Source organism: Elephantulus edwardii, unplaced genomic scaffold (genome assembly GCF_000299155.1).
Source record: "Elephantulus edwardii isolate Elephantulus edwardi_28Jun2011 unplaced genomic scaffold, EleEdw1.0 scaffold00326, whole genome shotgun sequence".
Lineage (NCBI taxonomy): Eukaryota > Metazoa > Chordata > Mammalia > Macroscelidea > Macroscelididae > Elephantulus > Elephantulus edwardii.
Genome location: NW_006400076.1, coordinates 103,906 through 124,598, shown reverse-complemented (window position 1 = coordinate 124,598; position 20,693 = coordinate 103,906). Strand labels below are relative to the sequence as shown.

Below are 20,693 nucleotides of genomic sequence, written 5' to 3'. Positions count from 1 at the left end.
TGAAAATTCTTTCTATGTCTTTTGCCCATTTTGTAATTTGTCTGAGATGGTATTACCAAATGTTTGTTCCCAGGAAGTAGGTTTTCTTTTCACCCTGTTGGAAAAAGATTTTGATGCGCACATGAATTTAATTTTCGGAAGGTCCCATTCATCAATTTTATCCTCTTCAGATTGTGCATTTCTGGCTGTATTTGGCAGTCTCTTTACGCCTTGGACTAGCACTTCTAATCTTGATCCCAGTTTGTCTCTTATGAACTTTATGATTTTGGGCTTTCCTCCCAGGTCTCTGATCCACTTTGAGTTGATTTTTGTTGATGGGGTGAGAAGTGGATCCTGTTTCAGCTTTCTGCAGATGGAAGTCATTTTGCCAGCACCATTTGTTGAAGAGGTTGTCATTTCCCCACTTGATAGCTTTGATTTCCTTGTCAAATATCAGTTGACCATAGATAGCCGGATCTATTTCTGGGTTCTCAATTCTGTCCCATTGGTCTATGTACCTGCTATTGTACCAGTACCATGCTGCTTTGCTTACTACTATATTGGCTTAATTGTGAGAAGGCTGCCTGTGTTTCTCTCACAAAGCTACTGGTAGATTTGAATCACCAGAGGTAGGCAGGCTTTGTATCAGTAGCACAAGCCACCACTAGAGCACCCAAACTGGCCAAAGCGGAGACAATTTGATTCATAAGTAAAAACAGTAACAAACTAATCCACTGAATGAAACAGTAACCCATGGTTTTAGAAATATGGCAGCTAACATTTTAGACAGGTGATAAAGGTTAACATCACGGCACTACCTATTAAGGAGCACTGAGAAGAATGCAGCCTCACTCCCGCTTTCTTCCTGCCAGGAGTGCATTACCTGCACCTAAATATGTGGAAACAGACAAACTGAAATTGAAATATATTCTAAAAGGAAACTCACCTCTATAAAAAAAAGGTTTTGAAATCAAACGAAAGGTAAATAATTCCAGATTGCAGATGGCTAAGGAGACACGAAGCTCTGGAGACCTAACGGGTAAGCAGTTGTGCTGCTAACCCCAAGAAATGCCGTTTGAATCCAACAGCTGCCCCACAGGAGAAAGACGGTCAGGCTCTTCCTAGGGTGTCTGTTGTGGTGCAGCACCAAGTAGGAGCTGACCCTCCAGCAGGTTTTCAGAGGCAATGAATTGCAATGGAGAAGATGGCCAGAGGCCATCTTTCTTTGGGTAGAACAGCTGGTGGATTTGAACTGCATACCTTCATGTTGGTAGTGTAATTCCATACCACTCAGCCACAGGAGATCCCCTTACATGACAGCCTCTGAAAACCTGTTGGCGGGTCAGCTATGAGTTGGCTCTAACTATGACAGTGAGAAAATGAAAGAGGCATGACAAGTAAATGTAACATGTGCTCTTAGATGGAATCCTATGCCCAGAAAGGCCATTTCTAAAATAGCTGACTGAATTGGAACAGAGTCTGTGTCAGCGTCCTGATTTAATGGAGTAACTTAAATGAGTGCCTTTGGCTTTAGGAAATTCAAACTGCAATCAAGAAGTACAAAGGCATCTACCTGCACCTTTAAGACAATTTAGGAAAAACTATGTGTAAAAAATACTAGAGAGAAAAAGGCAAATATAAATTGTAACAACTGGGGTAGCTAGTGCTTTTAAGTATGAAATTACTTCAAAATGGGGATAAATAAAACAAAACTAAATCTATAGAAATGAAAAATCTAACATACTGTTCCAAGTAGACATACTGGTAGGTAGAACAAAACCAGAGTTCAAAAACTGATTTGTGTATTCATGGGAATTTAGGATTTGATATATGTGATAATGAAAACAGTGAGCAAATTATAGATTATGCAAAAGTAATGTTGGGAAAACTGGCTTATCATTTGGAAAAAACAATTAACTATCATTTGCAATTCACTAGAGAAAATACTAACTTAATTCAATGGTAAAAAAGTATAATATTGAAATAAAAATGAGAATTTTTTTTATTGTTACAATCTTATATGGAAAAGGTCTTTTTTAGCATACTTTCCAAGGTCAGATACCATGAAAGACTGGAAACTACTTTTTTACAAAGACATTCCAAACAAAGTTTAAAAATAAAATTTAGAAAACTACAATATATGATGAAGAAAAAAAGAATATATGATGGGTGTAAATACAAGCAAATACAAACATGGAACAGTCCCATCTCTAGAAGAATATAAAAGAGCTCTTAAACTAATAAGATCATGCACACCCATGTTTACTGCTGCTTTGTTCATAATAGCAAAGAGTTGGAAACAACCCAAGTGCCCATCAACAAACAAATGGATAGAGAAGCTGTGGTGTATTCACACAATGGGATACTATGCTGCATTGAAAATCAAGGAACTCATCAAATTTTATTCTAAATGGGTGACCCTGGAGGACATTATGTTGAGTGAAATATCTCAGTCACAAAAGGACAAACACTGCATAATGCCACTGTTGTAAAGCAGGACTGACATCGGTGTTGGGGAGAAACAAAGAAAAGAGGGGATAAATAAGGTATACTGCATTGAAACAGATGAGGGAGAGAAGAGTTTAAAAGGAATATATGATTAGGTATTATTTTCATGACTAGATTCCAGAAAAAGAAATGTGTAGTAAAGTTGACTGTGGACTTGGGGGCAGGGCGACAGGGATTGTATAACAAAGAATTTTTTTTTTTCTTTTCAAAGGGAAAAGCAAACTGGGGGGAAGGGTGGGCAGGGAGGAAAATGTGCAACAGTAAATGAATGGGGGGAAATTTAAAAAGAGAAAAAATTAGTCTGTAAAGTCCTTGCTGAAAAATTTCCTTTGTACCTGCATTTGCTGGAACTGTTGTAGTTGGTAAATTTCCACAGAGTAGCTAGATGTCTCCTGGATAAATCAGGCTCTTGTGTGAGGCTCTTAAGTTCCCCCACAAAACCAAGGCTTTCTGGGCCACCAGCTCCACGCCCCCCTCCAGCGTAGTAACTATGGTTCTTCTCCTGACACAGAGTTATCTTAAAGAGTGAATTGTTGCAAAGGGCTGCAGAAGCTGCTGCTTCATAAAGTAACTATTTAAAGGACTTAGACAGTCCCTCTTGCTGCAAATGGTCATCACACTCTAGTGGTTGGTGATTTCAGTTCATTCAGACGCACCTCAGAGGAGGTCTACTCCCCCAAACTAGCCACGGAAAGCCCTACAGAGCACAACTCTGACACAAAAAGGGCCGCTGTAAGTTGAACTTGTCTTGATGATGACCCTGGCATTCTTACAGGGCTTCTGCATGCAGTGCTCTATGATTTAAAATACAAGTTTTCCCTGCATCCTGAGGTTCTTGTATTGCTATTGTGATTATATTAGACAGTAACCCTGGGAAGGCATAGGTCTTCCTGTTTCAAACTCTGTGTTGTGTCCAACCCAGCATTGTACAGCACTGGTGGCCCAAGTGGCAAGAAGCTACATTGCAATCCCAAAGGCGCATGGTTCAAATCCACCAGCTGCTCTGTGGGAGAAGGATGGGCAATCTTCTCCAGAGCAATTAACTGCTTCTGAAAACCTGCCAGAGGGTCAGCTATGAGTCTGTTCCAACTCGACAGTACACAACAAAAACAACACCACCAATACGAGGCTGTACGTGCTAAATGATTTTTGTTTTCACATTTCATAAAGGTGCTTAGAGTCTCCAACAATGGATGGGTCTCAAAAGTGAACCATGTTTTATGAGGCATGTACTCCTCAGAACAATTAACTGTGGGAAATCAAAAGAGCAGCATTTGCCCCCAAACACAGGTAGAGAAGGCAGCAAACAGCAGGCAGGAAGGGCTAATGATAACAGTGAACTTGGGAGAGAGTGGCAAAGTGCTATTACCCTGAGGAAATGGCAAATAACATTTTGAATCAAGAATCAAAAAACATATAAATGAAAAACTGATTTGCTCAAACCACAATGAAAATACAAGTCATCCTAGACTCATGGAGAGTTAAAGATGGAGGGGAATTCAGGCAATCTAAAAGCAGAATTTGACAGAAAACCTCAATGTATGTGAAGCCCAAGATCACAGAACAAACTCATTAACAAATCAGAATAAAACCCAATTATCCTCTCTGCCTGGTCAGATATGTGCTTATAAATATCTCTATGAAGTTAGTTAACAGTGGATTAATTTTCCATATATTATAACTGATACATAAGTCTATGAAGGCATTTATATGAAAACAACAGTAAATCACGCTACATCTTACCTTAGGTAAATCTGCCACAAAAGACCTCTTTAAACTTTTCACAAAGGAAGACATTTGGATGGCAACAGACATATGAACAGATGCTCAAAATCACTGGCAATAAGAGATGCAAATCAAAACTTCAATGAGGCACCATCTCACCCCAGTAGCAGTGGCAAAATTTAGCAGAGCAGCAATCAATAAATGTTGGGAGAGGGTGTTGTGAGGTGGGAACTCTCATACACTGTTGGTGAGATTGTAAAATGGTACAACCACTTGGCATTTCATCAAAAATTTGAAGATAGAAACTCCATATGACTCAGCAATTCCACTACAGGAATATACTCCAAGGAAATGAAAACTGAGACACAAATGAAGATTTGTACATCAATGTTAGTAATAGTGTTATTCACCATTGCAAGAACATGGAAACAGCTCAAATGTCCAACTACAATTGAATGGATAGACAAATTGTGGTACTTTCACACAATGGGATACCATGCAAAACTCTGGAGCAACAATCCTGAAAAATTTTACGTAACTTGAGAGAGACTGGAGGGCATTATGCTGAGTGAACTACTCACTCTCATAAGGACAAATACTACATAAGACTCATTGTAAAATTAGAAGGATAACTAGTAAAACATGCGTGGGGACCAAAGACAGTAAGGGGTGGGAACAGGGGAGTGAGGGGCAGGGGTGAAACCAGAGTTGCACAATTTGGTGGGTGGAAGGAGGGGGTGAAGGAAATGGGAAGGACCAGGCAGAGACCTGAAAGGACCCTGTAATAATGGGCATGATCCAGTAGTGATTAATGTTATAAAACACACTGTATGGAATGACTGTATGGAACACAATGAGAATAAAGATTAGTGTCAAACAGAATGCATATATGACCTTTGTAAGCAAACCAACATAAAAAAAGTTAAAAAATAAAAAGGCTAATTGTGATATGTCAAAAAACTCCACAAAAATAAACCACTAATAAGGAAGTTAATTTTATGCCCACAAAACAGACATAGGAAATAAACATGGTGTTTGCAATATATAACCACAAAACAGTACCAACTCATTGCCATCGAGTCAGAACCAGCTCATAGCTGACCCTCCAGTAGGTTTTCAGAGACTAAATCACACAAGAGGAGAAGCTGGTGGACTTGATGCCTGCCTTTGGGTTGGTAGCTCAACTTGTTACTCAGAAGGACACCAGAGCTCCCTATTTACAATCTAAAGAAAAAAGCAAGTAAAAAAAGGTTTACAGTAACTAAAAGATGTGTGAATTAAAACATGGATATATACTCTATCAGCATCATAAACTCGTGTGACCTCTTAGAAAGCATGTGCCAGAAGGCACATCCTGAAGCCACAGATTTTGCTCCTAAGCATTTCTCCTCAGGAAATTATCTTGGCCAAGCTATAAATACCATGCTTACTCTGCACCAGTGTTTGGGTTTTTTAAAAAATTATTATTAAATTTTTATTAGTTTTAATGAACATTTACAGAGATTTTGGGTTCTCATTCACTCATTGTTGCACTGTTTTCTCTACCCTCCTCCCCAGTTCGTTCTTCCCCCCCCACCAAATGTCTGTTTTAATTGTCCAATTGCCACAGTGCTTGTCAAAGCCAGTTCTGATTAATCTCCTTTGTCAGTGTGCCCTTGCCATTCCCTATCACTCCTCCCTGAGAGACTTCACCCTGATTCATAAGGAAAAGGGGATGGCATATTCTCTTAGCTACTTCCTGCTGAAAAGGGACGGTGTGGGTTTCAGGTGCATCAGTGTTTTTGATAATAATAAAACTTGAGATTTGAAAACAATAAAATCAATACAGGAGAAAGATGCACAATATCCTCCCATGTGATTAATTGCCTCAGAAAACCCACCAGAGGGTCAGAGAGGAGTCGGTTCTGAGTTGATGGTACACAACAAGATTAAATATATTAAATGTAATTAATTTGTTGTTGTTGTTGTTGTTATGTGCTGTCGAGTCACTTGTGACTCACAGCGACCCTATGTACAACAGCCCTAAATTCTGTTCTGTCCTGTGCTGTCTCCAATATTGTCTCCAATACACTCAACCCAATTACCCCAGTGAATCAATCCATCTCCTAGAGGGCCTTTCCCTCCTGTGTCTGCCCTCCACCCTCCCAAGCATGATGTCCTTCTCCAAGGACCAGTCTCTCCTTATAACATGTCCAAAGTATGTTAGACAAAGCCTCAGAATCCTTGACTCCAAGGAGCAGCCCAGTTTAACCCTCTCCTAGATGAATCCATTAGTTTTCTTAGCAGTCCATGGTACCCTGAACGCTCTTATCTAGCACTCCTTCTATCCTCCTTCTATCATTCTAACCATTGTCCAACTCTCTGACGCATAACAAGTGATTGCAAAGACCATAGCCTGTATCAGATGCACCTTCGTCTCCAGAGAGACACCATTGCTCTTCAGTACTTTAGAGAGGTCCCTAACAGCAGACTTTCCCATGGCAATATGTCTTTTAATTTCCTGGCTGCTGGTGCCAAGAGTGTTCATTGTGGAGCCAAGCAGACCAAAACTGTGAACAAGGATATAAGCTATCAGATCAAGGGCTGGACAATGGGAGATAGATGTTAAGGGGAGGGGTATCTTGATGGATGGTGGAGCAAAGAAATAAGTGGTGGTTCAAATCTACCAGCTACCCCATCGAAGAAGGGTAGGTAGTCTCCCCCAGGAAAGTTTTGCAACTCGGAAAGTCACTATGAATCAGAATTGGTGGCGGTGGGTGGGTGAGGAAGAATCTATGAAGAGCTGGTAAGAGAAATTAATTGTAAGCTCCTGACCCCCTGCCATACCTGAGTCTCTGTGATCCTTTAAAACTTTTCTCTATGTACAATGCAGCTCCTAGACCCCTTTCTACTCCACCTTTGAAAAGGGCCACACCCACCGCAGTCATACTGTAGGTTTGGTTTTTGACCACTGCAATAAAGCAACTATTTCAACACAGGAAGTCACACATTTTTTTTTCTTTGTTTACCAGTGTATGTGAAAGTGATACTTCCACCATAATGTACTGTATTTAGTGTGCAATAGCATTATGGGAACATTTGAAATATTGCAAGATTTACCAAAATACGACGCAATGACCCTATGTTGGAAAAATTGCATTGACAGACTTGCTCATGGCAAAGTTGCCACAAGTGTTCAATTTATAAAACCACAATATCTGAGAAGCACATAATATGAAACACAATAAAACAAAGTATGCCAGTAAATGGACGTTACAAATGAAAAGGCATTAACTAGACATGCCAACCCAAAGGCACATTGTTGGAATCTACTAGAGTGAGAGAGATAGGCAGTATTCTTCCCATTTGATTTACTGCTTTCTGTTTTCTTTCTTTCTTTTTTACTAAAAACCCATTTGAGGGCTGGCTATGGATCAGTTCTAACTCACAGATACACAACCACAACAGTGACAGACACGTGGTAGCCATGTATTCCTAACCAAAAATCAACGCAGGCTTTGACAAATAGAACATTGGCCAGTGTGCCCTTGAAGTATAATGGCTGCTAACCAAAAGGTTGGCTGTTCAAACCCACTAGCTGATTTTTGGGAAGAAAGACCAAATGATCTGTTCCCAGAAAGAGAGAGTCCAGGAAACCATGGACAGCAGATCTACTCTTTTGTTTAGAATCCTGAATTGGAATTGACTGAACACGTAATATCCAAAAAGCCAAACAACTAAACCCACGGCCATTGGAATAAACTTGATTCCCGTTCACATCAGCAACCTTCTGAGATGTCCAAGGCTGTAAATCTCACCAAGCAAACTGCCCCATGGTTTTCATACAAAGAGGCTGGTGGGTTCAAACTACCAAACTCTGGTTTAGAAACAGAGTGCTACAGATTAGCCACTGTGCCACAAGGCTCTTTACAACAACTTAAATGTATGCCTTTCTTTTGGAAATCATGCCTGAATATATGCTGTGGCCCCCATAATATAAAGAGGAGACCCTCTCCACCACTGACAAGATAGACCACACCAGGGAAGAGGGAAAGACAGTCCAGCACTTCTGTTTAATACAGTAAAGTCAGGTGCCCCTGCTTCAACCTCCAACAGAGCAAGTAATTGACATGAAATTATAGCATACAGAAAATACAGTGTAAGAATGGACAATGGATAAAATGATGTAAGCAAATTACCTACCAGAGTTTTAAGAATAATTGGAACTGGCAGATAGTGTCTCGACGTGTCAATTAAAATTCCTCTGTAAGGAAACCTTGGTGAGTCACTAATGGTGGATTCATTGATGCTGAACTGTGAAACAAAATAGAAGTTTGATTTCTTTTTAGAGTTTTGCCTTGAATTTAATAAAAATTATATATGTGCAAAAAGGAATGTGCAAATATTGGATAAAAGACTTTAAAAATTTGTTAATTATTTAAATAAAAGTTAGATATTTTAAAATTTTTAACTCTACCCAAGATAAATACCTGGGGAAAAGAAAACCTCAGAGAGCAAGAGTTACATAACTTATATTTTCATTTTTGTACTTTTCTAGTAATTCTATGTCTAGACAACAGTTTTAGTAATGTTATACTCACAGTTCCATAACGATCTTGAAAAATTAACTGGCTAAAGGTTTCTAAACCTGAGGAAAGGAAATTAATTGTGTTAATTTGTGAAATTATTGAAACATACACGTAACTAGGTAAGCCAAATAAAACGAAATAGCATACCTATACCTTCTAACATTTTTTTCAATAAACAGTTCAAAATGTTCGCTTCATTTTTGCGCACATCTTGTATTGCATTTTAACAGTAAACTCGAACAAATTTAATAAAACATGAGTTTCTTAATTTGTAACATTAAGAACAATTTTTGATGAAGCCTCACAGGACAGTCACTTTAGAAGTAACCTAAACTTAACAAAGGAAAAAAATAATCTTGGGGGAGAAAAAGATGGTGAAACCAAAATGAAGGCCAAATTTATAACTTAAGGTTATTTTACTTACAGCTCTAAGATGATTTTTCCTTAAGTGGATTGTTCCTTTAACACTTTGCAACAGACACATTCCTATAAATGTCCCTTCACTTTATCGAGGTTCATCATTCCAGTGCACAGCTATCTAACTGGGAAATTTTAGAATTCAAAGTCATTTTTGTTGTGCCTTTTTCATCCACACTTCCTGCCCCTCCCCCAGGTTACTAGCTCAAACTGAGAATTACTGAGATTTTCTGTGAAGTGACGGTATTTTATTGCCTTTTCAGAGGCAGTTGTTTTCCTAGTATGATGGTAAACGGGCAATAAGGAATTCTTGGGCAAGAACCTAGTCACTGTGTGCTCTCTAAAGGTCTTTATTTTTTATGGAGCAAGGCAAACATCGCTCCATTTGTACTAAATATATATATTTGAGATGTTTTCCTGTTCTATTTTGAGGGGGGAAAAGACCCTCAATGAGATGAATTTGAATTGACATCGTGGCTGTAATGAGGTCAAATCTAGCAAACATTGTGAACGTGGTCCTGCATTTCTGTCTACATCCAGTTGCTGTGAGTTAGAACTGGCTCAGTTAGAACTAACAAAAACATTTTGAAATATTATAATTATGTCACTATTGTCTAAAAATATACTATAAAATTGATTTCTTTATTTTAGATAATTCTTGTTGTTTTTGTTGAGTACCATCGAGTCGGAAGGGAACCACAGTTGACCCTCCGGCAGGTTTTCAGAGGCCTGGGAGGAGACTGCCCATCTTCTCCCCTGGGTGGCTGGTGGATTCGAAGCACATGCCTTTGGGATTGCAGCGTAGCTTCTTACCGTTAGGCCACCAGAGAGAGCTCCCTCAAGCTTAACTTGAGTGAAATATAAAGATTTTATGGGGAGCTCTGGTGGCCTAGTGGCAAGAAGCTGCACTGCAATCCCAGAGGAACACGGTTCAAATCCACCACACGGTTCAAATCCAACACACGGTTCAAATCCACCAGACGGTTCAAATCCACCAGACGCTCTGCCGGAGAAGGAGGCGCAATATCCTCCTGTACCAGTCAGATCTGATTTGACGGTACACGCACACACAAAAAAAAATTTAAAAAAAAAGAAATATAAAGATTTTATTATTACAATAATTTGGTTAACTCCCATTTTTTAAAAAGTCTCCATTTTAAAAACTCTGTTATTTGAAAAATGAACAAAAAAGCCAACCCACACACCTTTTGTTATAAGAAGCTTTTCATAAAAAGCTTGATAAAAAAGAAAAGGATTCCAGCGCCCAGGTGTTGACACTCAGACCCTGAAGTCCCCAGGGAAAACTTTTAAGTCTCTCTACTCTAAGCCTCCAATAAACTCTGGAGCACTATCTCTGTAAATGGTTATCTGTTTTAAATCCATAACAAAGGGGGAGAGAGAGAGATACCTGATTGTGAAGGCAAGAACAAGTGATAGCTGATAGAAAAGTCGATAATCTCAATCTCTCTCCCTCTTTCTCTCACACTGACCTTCCAGTCTCACAGGAGACAGGAGACTGCCCACCTTTCTTCCAAGACGCAGCGGGTGCCTTTGAATTGTTCACCTTTGAGTTGACAGTGCAACTCCTTACCCACGAGGCTCCCAGAGTTTGTTTAATAGAAATAATTTAGAACTTCTCAGCAAATCAGTCTATAGTTCAAACAAGCAGTGTTTTGTTACCCTCAAAGTAACAACTGAAACTTTTCCTTTGCTAAAAAATGGCAATGGACCTGTGAAGATCTTACCTCGTAATGCGCCCCAAACTGTGTTGGCTTTGAGGTTAGCCACGGATCCTTTCACAATTAAACTATCTGCAGGGAAAAACAAAACTTTTTAAAAATCTCTCAGTAACTGACAATAAATTTCCTAAACTGGTATTTCTGGATCATTTTTTTCCTCTGAGATTCAGTGTTTATCCAGCTGCCTGCACCACACATGCCCATCCTCTCCTAGCCTCCATTTCTGTGAGTCAACATCACCATCCAGCCAGTTCAGTTATTCAAGTCAAGAGACTGGGAAATGCCTCACTTTCTTTTCCAAGTTGATTTATTCTTTCCAACTGTCCTTCAACAGGATTGTTGTTGTGATGTACCATCTAGTCAGAACCAACCCATAGCTGACCCTCTAGTGGGTTTGCAAGGCCAGTAAATTGCACACGAGGAGACTGCCCATCTCTCTCCCTACAACAGCTGGTAGATTTGAACTGCATGCCTTTGGGTTGGCAGTGCAATTCCTCACCACTGAGCAACCAGAGATCCAACAGGGTAAATCCTAGTCAATCCAAGATGTAGATCAAAAGCGTGTAATTATTCAGGTGTCCAAATGTATTGGTGAAGTCTCAGACCACTCCACAGACCATCTTTGTTCCTTAAAGCCAAAGTACTCACCCCATTTCCCTCCCTCTGTGCTCCTCAACTTACCTTTCCTCAATATCACTATAAATCTATCTTAAAACCTCCTTCTCCCCTTCTCTCTTCCTTTCAACTCAATCCAAGAGTTTTTGGTCTTTGAGCCTTCTCAGGAGAAGCTTCTGGGCAAAGAGGGAGCTAATCTATCAATCTTTGAAACCACATTCTGTAGGAGGTGGTCCCAATGGCCATTTTTAGTCTTTGAGAGAAGCTTGAGATAGGTCAATCAGAGGTTACTTAAAACACCAGAGAGTGAAGGGAGAGTCTGAGAACTAAAGGGTGTGAGAGTTGTGGACTTTGTAATAATAAAACACTCAAGGGTTGGAGGTTAATGATTTAAATGTTCCTAACATTTGGGCTGGATCATTACTCTCCCAGTTACTGCCACTTATCCCAGGACAGCAAGTGTAAGGAAAGAGCTCTATCAACCACCAACAATCACGAGACCATCTTAGATGCTAGTCTTCTGACAAGGTACCTTTTTTCTATCAGAAGAAAACAGTTAAGATTTAACTAAATTACAAGCCAAGAACTTAATATTGCTATTATCAGCACAATTTTATCATGTTCCCTCTATATCAGATTCTTAATACAGAATACATGGTTTCATTAGTTACTGGCTTGCAAAGACTTTTTTTTCCACACCACGTTTTGAGATCCTCTAGAAATAATAGGGCCGGTCATCTTAAAACATTAACATGTTGCATGTATTTGATGCTGATTATTTCCCATGTACTTATGCTCACATGAAACCTACTCCAAGAAGCTGTTATCTGAACAGAGCAGGGGAGCACTGTATGGTTTAAAATCACAGAAGGTATGTATGAGGGCTATCCCATCTGTCCATACTTGTTCAATCTGTATGCTGAGCAAATAATTTGAGAAGGTGGACTTTATGAAGATGAATGTGGCATCAGGATCAGAGAAGACTCAACAACAGCCTGCAATATTCAAATGACACAACCTTACTTTCTGAAAGTAAGGAGGGCTTAAAGCATTTGATACAGAGGGACTACAATCTTCAATGTGGATTGCATCTCAACATCAAGAGGACAAAAAAATCTTCACCATTGGTCCAAAGACAACATCATGATAGATGGAGAAAAGATGGAAATTGTTAACAATTCCATCTTTGTTGGATCAATAATCAACATGCTTAGGACAAGCAGTCAGGAGATCAAGAAACATATTGCATTGGGCAAGTTTCTATCAGTGGTCTTTCCTAATTATTGAGGAGCAATGATGTCAGTTTAAAGATTAAGGTGCACCTGATTCCATCACCTGCTATGCATCTCAGAGCTGGGCAATGAATAAGGATGGCAGAAGAATCAATGCCTTTGAGCTATGGTGATAGAGAAGAGTACTGAATATCCCATGGACTGTCAAAAGAACAAACGAGTATGCTAGGAGAAAATTACATCAGAGTGCTACTTGGAGGCAAAGATGGTGAAACTTCATCTCACATTACTTGGGCATGTTGCTAGAAAATGTCATTCCTTGGGATGGGACATTATGTTTGGAAAAGTAGAGGGTCAGCGAAGGAGGGGAAGATCCTCAACAAGATGGGTAAAAAACTGTGATTGCAGCAATAGGCTTAAATACGATATTTAAGATACAAAGATGATGAGGATGGCACAGGATAGGACAGGATTCAAATCTGTTGTTCACAGGCTTGCTTTGAGTTGTACGTGGCTCGATGACACCTAACAACAACATTTCCCAGGAGTCGAAGACTGGAATAAATTATACTATAAAGCAGTTACGAGATGTGGGTTTCTAAATACATGGACACTGCGGAGTGATTTGGGAGATCTGGTGGCCTAATGGCAGGCAGCTACACTGCTAACGCAAAGGCCTGCCGTCTGAACACAACAGCTGCTCCAAAGAAGAAAGATGGGCAATCTCCTCCCGTGCAATTTACTGTCTCTGAAAATCCACAGGGAGGGTCAGCTATGAGTTGGTTCCAATTCGACAGCACACAACAACAACACAGAATGATTACTTCCCTGATGTGAAACCAGAGTAGCATGGGGTCTTACACATTGCAGCTGTCTTCTGTACCTTTCTGTACCATAAACATTTTTATTTGTTACAAATTATTAGTGTTGTGTTATATACAAATATATTTGCCTTTAGAAACAATAAAGATGGAGGGTCAGCGAAGGAGAAGAAGGCCCCCAACAAGATGGATTAAAACTATGACTTCAACTATGGGCTCTAGTGTCTCAAAAATGACGACGGCACAGGATAGGGGAGTTCATGCCGGCTGTTCCTAGGATTGCTATGAGTCATAGTTGACTTGACAGCATCGAACAAATTTATTTTTCATTTCTTTGAGCATGTCCTCAAATTTTGTTATTTCAGTGAGTACACCTTAACTTATAATCAGCACGGTCAGCATAAACTCGTTAACAAGCAAAACTAGTTGATCTTCAACTAGGATATTTTACAATCCTCTCTGTCTAAAGAAGCTTACCTTTCAGGATAAAAAAGGTTTCGCAGCACTGGCTAGAGGGGCAGTCTTAGGACTGTCTAATCTTAACACATTCCATTCTCTAGAATTTACACTACATCTTCTAAGTTGCTGATGTGAACAGAAAGCAGATTCCTGGGCTATTTCATGACCGTCTCTAGCTCAAGTCGGATTGCAAAACAAGTGTGTTATATTAGAAGTGTTCCCCCTTGCCACCATCATAACTACTAATGGACATGAAAACTTACACACCCCTCAAAATGAGGAGATACATATGTAAATATCTATTAATAATCTATATGTAAGATGTACTAATTATAAATATAGTAAAATGAAAAAGCTGAAGAAATTAAATGGACCATATGAGATTGACAATCCTAGGTATTGAGGAATTAGTGCACTGAGCTGGACTGGTATGGCTCATTGAAGTGAGAAAATCATGTAGTCTACTATGCCAAGAAGTGCAAATTTAAAAAGAATGGTGTTGGTGTGGGAAAAGGAGGGATAGTGTCACACTGATCCTCAAAAATAACATTTCCAAATCTATTCTAATGTACAACACTGCGACAGGACAGTATTTACGCATACAAGGCAGTTAATACCACTCTTATTCACATTTATGCACATAATGCCACAGATTAAATTGAAGATTTTTACCAATTTATGCAATCTGAAATTTATCAAGGAAGCAATAAAGTTGTACTTCTAATTACTGGTGATTAGAATGAAAAAGCTAGGAACAAAGAAGGAAAATCAGTGTTTGGAAAATATAGGTGTAGTGACAGAGATAATGCTGGATATCACATGTGAGAATGGTGCATCACATTTTTCAATAGTGTAATTTAGAACTAAGTATCTCACTGGTTATAATAATACATAGAAATAAAAGAGATTATTCTATGGGAAGAAATCATGGAGAAATTTAGTATTAGAACATGGACCTAATACGAAACTGATTGTTCATTTGCATATTCAGACTTAAGCTGGAAAAAAAACATTTCCTAAGAGTTGAGGCTCAATGTCAAGAAGACAAAGATTCTCACCACTGGACCAATTGGCAGCATCGGGATAGATGGTGAAGAGATTGAGATTGTACACAGCTTTAGTTTGCTTGGCTCCACAGTCAACACTCTTGGCACCAGCAGCCAGGAAATTAAAAGACGCATTGCCATGTTTGCTGTTAGGGACCTCTCCAAAGTACTGAAGAGCAATGGTGTCTCTCTGGAGACTAAGGTGCGTCTGATACAGGCCATGGTCTTCACAATCACTTGTTATGCATCAGAGAGTTGGACAATGACCAAGGAGGATAGAAGGAGAATTGATGCCTTTGAGCTGTGGTGCTGGAGACGAGTATTGAAAATACCATGGACTGCTAGGAAAACAAACAGATTTGTCCTGGAAAGGGTTAAACTGGGTGGCTCCCTTGGAGGCAAGGATTCTGAGGCTCTATCTAACACACTTTGCACATGTTGTGAGGAGGGATCGGTCCTTGGAGAAGGACATCATGCTTGGGAGGGTGGAGGGACAGTGCAGGAGGGGAAGGCCCTCTATGAGGTGGATTGATTCAGTGACTGGGATAATCGAGATGGGAGTGTCAGAGACAGTGCGATTGTCACAGGACAGAACAGAGTTTAGGGCTGTTGTACATAGGGTCGCTATGAGTGGCAAGTGACTCGATGGCACATAACAACAACAACAACAGGAGTCCATGGTAGTCAAAATAGAGCCTTGAAGTGTATCCCACCTGAATTTAGACTACAGATACATCTTGGAGAAAGGATAACCAGAGTGCTCCTTAAAGGCAAGGGCGGGGAAGCTTCACCTCACATACTTTGGACATGTTGGGAGAGGTTAGTCCTTGGGAAGGGAGATCATGCTTGGCAAGAGAGCAAAGGAGATGAATTCATACAGTGTCTGCCGCAATGGGCTCAACTGTGTCAGGGATGATAACGATGAAGCAGGATAGATCAGGGGTCAGAGCTTTTGTTCATGGGGTTACTAGGAGTCGTACTTAACTCTATGGCACTTAACAACAACAAACCTGAATGTCACATTGAATGCATGACTGAACACTAAGCCTGTTGAGGGATGACACTGAGGATATTATACACGAAGAAATTTAAAGGACCATTGAAAAGACAGGAGGAAAAGACCAAAATGAATGTTAAGAGGTATTCTCATAGTTGTTCCTGAATATAGAGTAGTTGAAGCAAAAGGAAAAGAGGATGAAGGAAAATGGCACTGAGCTAAAGATTCCAAAGGGCAGCTCAAGGAGACAAAGTGTTACAATGAAATATACAAAGACCTGGGAGGAGAAAACCGAAAGTGAAAAATGCGTGTCAAGCATCCATGTCAAGTTTAATGAACTGAAGACAAAATTCAAGCCAGGAGGTGCTATATGGAAGGATTCTACAGACAAAATATTGAACATCACAGGCAACAAGAAAAGAAGGCAGAAGAAGTGCACAATTACTGTTTCATCTTTTCAAGGGGCGGCAGATGATTAAGAACAATGGTACAGAAGGAAGAAGTCCAAGCTGCACTGAAGGCATTAGCAAAAAACAAGGTTCCAGGAAGTGAATGAGTAAGAATGGTTCAGCAAACAAATGCAGCACTGGAAGTGCTCATGTCTACAGCAAGAAATCTGGAAAACTAACTGGAAAAGATTCATATTTGTGTCCATTCCAAAGAAAAGCAATCCAATAGAATGCATTCATAGTAAATTGCACCATTAAAATCACATGTACCAGAGGTACGAGGTTCAAATCCACCAGATGCTTTGCTGGAGAAGGAGGGGGCAATCCCCTCCTGTACCAGTCAAATCTGATTTGACAGTACACGTAAAAATAATACAATAAAAATTTTAAAAAATCACATGTATACAAAATCTTAATGAATCTTCAGCTCTTAATAAAACATACATGTAAAATATTTTTAATAATGAAAATTCTTTAAAAAACAGTTGCAGTAGTAATGACAGAAGTAGTCAGAAGTTCAAGGTGGCTTCAGAAAATGTGGAATGATGGATTGAATCACAGCGGATGATAGATGGATCTTAGATGAAAGCAGAGAATACCAAAAAGATGTTTGCCTATGTTTTATTGACTGTGTAAAAGTATTCAACTATGTGGATTAGAGTGAGTTATGGATAACACTGGAAATAATTCCAGAGCACTTAACTATGTTTATAAAAAAACTCGTGCAAAGACCAAGAAGTAGGTATTTGAACAGAAAAAGGGTTGAAAAATCAGGAAAGGTGTGAATGAAGGTGTGCCTGTTCAGTTTGTATGCTAAGCAAATAATTAAAAAACAGAACTATAATGAAGAAGAAAATGGCATCAGGACTTAAAAGAAGACTCATTGCCTCCAGAAGATACAACCTTGTTAGCTAAGTTGCCTGTGAGCACATTTTGCAAACTCTCTTGACTGTATTCTCCCACTAATATCAATAATAACCTTTTGACTTCCCAAATATGGTTATGTACAGCCTGTGAGCTATCACATTGGATTTGGGACCCAGCAGAGCAGTAGGATTGGTGTTGGGATGAGAAGAAAGAGGTAGGGAGCGTGGGAGATAGGTCTGATGTCATGTGTACTTGTTGCATATTTTGACTGTTGTTGACAGGGTCGTTCCCCTTTGTGGAGTAGGTAATGGTGGTCCCCATGTAGCACTTGCTGTTTACACATCGATATTGTTGTTGTTATGTGCCCTCAAGTCAACTATGACTGAACCAACCTCATGATCTCTGACAGGTGTGATTCCACTGCCACAGTTACTGTATCAATACATCTTATCCAGGGTCTTTCTCTCCTGCATTAACTCTCACCCTTCCACGCATGATGTCCTTCTTCAAGAACTGAGCCATCCTGAAAACAAAAGTCTGTGATATGGAGCTACAAAATCCTTGCTCCCCAGGAATGAACTGGTTGCACCCTTTTCAGGACAGATTTGTTCTCTTGACAATCTATATTCTTCTCCAGCACCACAACTCAAAAGCATTGATTCTTCTCCTGTCATCTTTAGTCATTTTCCAGCTCTGAGATGCATAGCAAGCAGTTAAGAAGACCATGGCCTATAGCAGGCACACCTTAGTCTCTAAACTGACATTGTTGCTCATTAGCACTCTGGAGAGCTCTTTGAGAACACATTTTCAAAATGCAACTACTTGTTTTCTCTCCTGACTCTTGGTGCCAAGGGTGTTGATTAAGGATCCAAGCAAGATGAAATTGTTAACAATTTCCATTCTTTCTCCATGTATTATGTTACTGTCTATTGGTCTGGTGGTGAGGATTTTTGTTTTCTTGATGTTGAGATGCAATCCATTTTGAAAACTGCAGTCCTTGATCTTCTGCGGCATATGTTTGGGTAAGCAATGCTGCTATGTCATGAGTCTTCCTCTGATCCCAGTGCCACATTCTTTATCATAAAGTCTGGCCTCTTGAATGATCTGTTCAGCATATAGATTGAAAAGATATGGAGAGAGAGAGAGAAAAAAAAAGAAAAGATATGGAGAAAGAATACTTCTGTGATGCACTCCTTTCTTGATTTTAAGCCATGCAGTGCTTCCTTGCTCTGTTTGAGCAACTTCTTCATCTAAGAATAAATTTCACATAAGCACAATCAAGTGTTCTGGGATTTCCAATCTTCACAATGTTTGCCACAATTTGTTGTGATCCACACAGACAAATGCCTCTGCATAGTGGATAAACACAAGTAGACATCCTTCTGGTACACTCTGCTTTCAACCAAAATCCATCTGATATCAACAACGATATCCTGAATGCCACAGCCTCTTCTAAACCCAGCTTGTATTTATGGCATTCCTCTGTTGATGCACTGTTTTTTGGATAATCTGCAGCAAGATTTTGCTTGCACATGGTATTAGTAATATTGTTTTATAATGTTCACATTCTTTTGGGTCACATTTTTGGGAAGAGGAATAAATATGTGTCTCTACCAGTCAGTTGGCCAGGTAGCTGTTCTTCAGTTTGGCACAAACCTGGTGAGCATAGCCAGAGTTGTATCTGTATGTTTAAATATCTCAGTACCTTTTTTAATGTTTTATTATTCCTTTCCCTACTTGTCCTCTCTACATGCTGTTTGGCATGTACACATGCCTACTTGCTAGTACACTAACCTCATAAGAGAAGAACATTGGAATTCTTCAGTGGAGCAAAGTAAGGAAATTCACTGATGTTGATACAACAATATACCCTGGGATTAGAATTTAACTTTGAGTGGTGAAAATGTTATACTTATTCCTTTTCTGGTGATTCTATGAATAGTAAATGCCTTTACACGTGCCATTAGAATAACATCTGGTCTATGCTCTATTGAAAACAGTCTTCACTAAGAACTTGCTTAAACAGTACATGCACTGAGTAGCAATCAAAACTATATGGCTGAAATTGGCAAATTAGCCAATTTACTTCTTTTAAGTGGAATTTTGCTCAGATCTACCATCTATAATACCCTTGGTAGCAGGAGTCAGGAAATCAAAAGGTGAGTTGCATTGGGAAAATCTGGTCTCAAGGATATCTCCAACGTGCTAAAGAGCAACAATGACAGTCTGCAGACTAAGGTGCACCTGATCGAGGTGTCTTCTCAATTGCTTGCTATACATCTTAAAACTGGACAGTAACTAAAGATGACAGAAGAATCATCAAAGCCTTTGAGCTGTGGTGTCAAAAAAGAGTACTGAACATACCATCGGACTGCCAAGAGAACAAACAGATTTGTCCAGAAGAGGGTGAACCAGGTTGCTCCTTGGAGGCAAGGATTTTGATACTCCACATCACATACTTGGGGCATGTTGTCAGGATAGCCCAGTCCATGGAGAAGGACATCATACTTGGAAGGGTAAGGAGTCAGTCCAAGAGAGGAAGACCTTGGATGGGATGAACTGAAACAGTGACTGTGGCAATGGGGTTCCGTGTGTCAGAGAAGTTGGCTCAAGATAGGGCAAGGTTCAGAGCCATTGTTCATGAGGTTGCTACCCACTGTCATTAACTCCAGAGCATCAACAACAGGATTGAAAAGAAATGAAGTTACTTTCAAAGGGAGAATGAAAAGATACACCTAGCTATGAGGAAGTCTGAGGGTAAAGGGGCTGTGGCTTTCCCTGTGATAAACAGCATCATTAAACCCAGTTTACCAGTCTGCCAACTCTTGTACTAATATTATATTACTCATGTCCTCATTATTCTTGTGCTCTTCTTTAATTCCTTGGAGCAAAGGAAGCACTCCCAGCAAAAGCACCCTCTAGAAAAGACCAGCACACTCATTTTTCTATCTAAAACAATTTGTGACAAACACTACAGAGAATAATGTTTTAAGCAACAAAACATCATATAGTTAAATATGTAATTCATAATTTATCAAATGAATTAGCTCTACATTTCCAAGTTATTTTGCATCAAATTCAGTTCATTCCAGCAAGCAACAAATGCTGGCGAGGTTGTAGAGAAACTGGAACCCTTATTCACTGTTGGTGGGAGTGTAAAATGGTGCATCCACTGTGGAAAGCGGTGTGATGCTTTCTCAAAAAGTTGCAAATAGAGATACCATTTGACCCAGCAATTCCACTACTGGGAATATACCCTAAAGAGACCATA

The 20,693-nt window shown here is 39.6% G+C and overlaps 1 protein-coding gene across 1 annotated transcript in view; it reads right to left on the bottom strand.

Moving 5' to 3' along the window:
- HEXB (hexosaminidase B (beta polypeptide)) overlaps window positions 1-20,693 on the bottom strand; it is a 60,979-nt gene that overhangs the window by 26,293 nt on the left and 13,993 nt on the right. The window contains exons 3-5 of the mRNA XM_006901435.1: window positions 10,943-11,008; window positions 8,793-8,839; window positions 8,395-8,505 (exon numbers count right to left, since the gene is read on the bottom strand). Coding sequence (XP_006901497.1) covers window positions 8,395-8,505; window positions 8,793-8,839; window positions 10,943-11,008 — 224 coding nt within the window. The remainder of the gene's footprint in view (window positions 1-8,394; window positions 8,506-8,792; window positions 8,840-10,942; window positions 11,009-20,693) is intronic.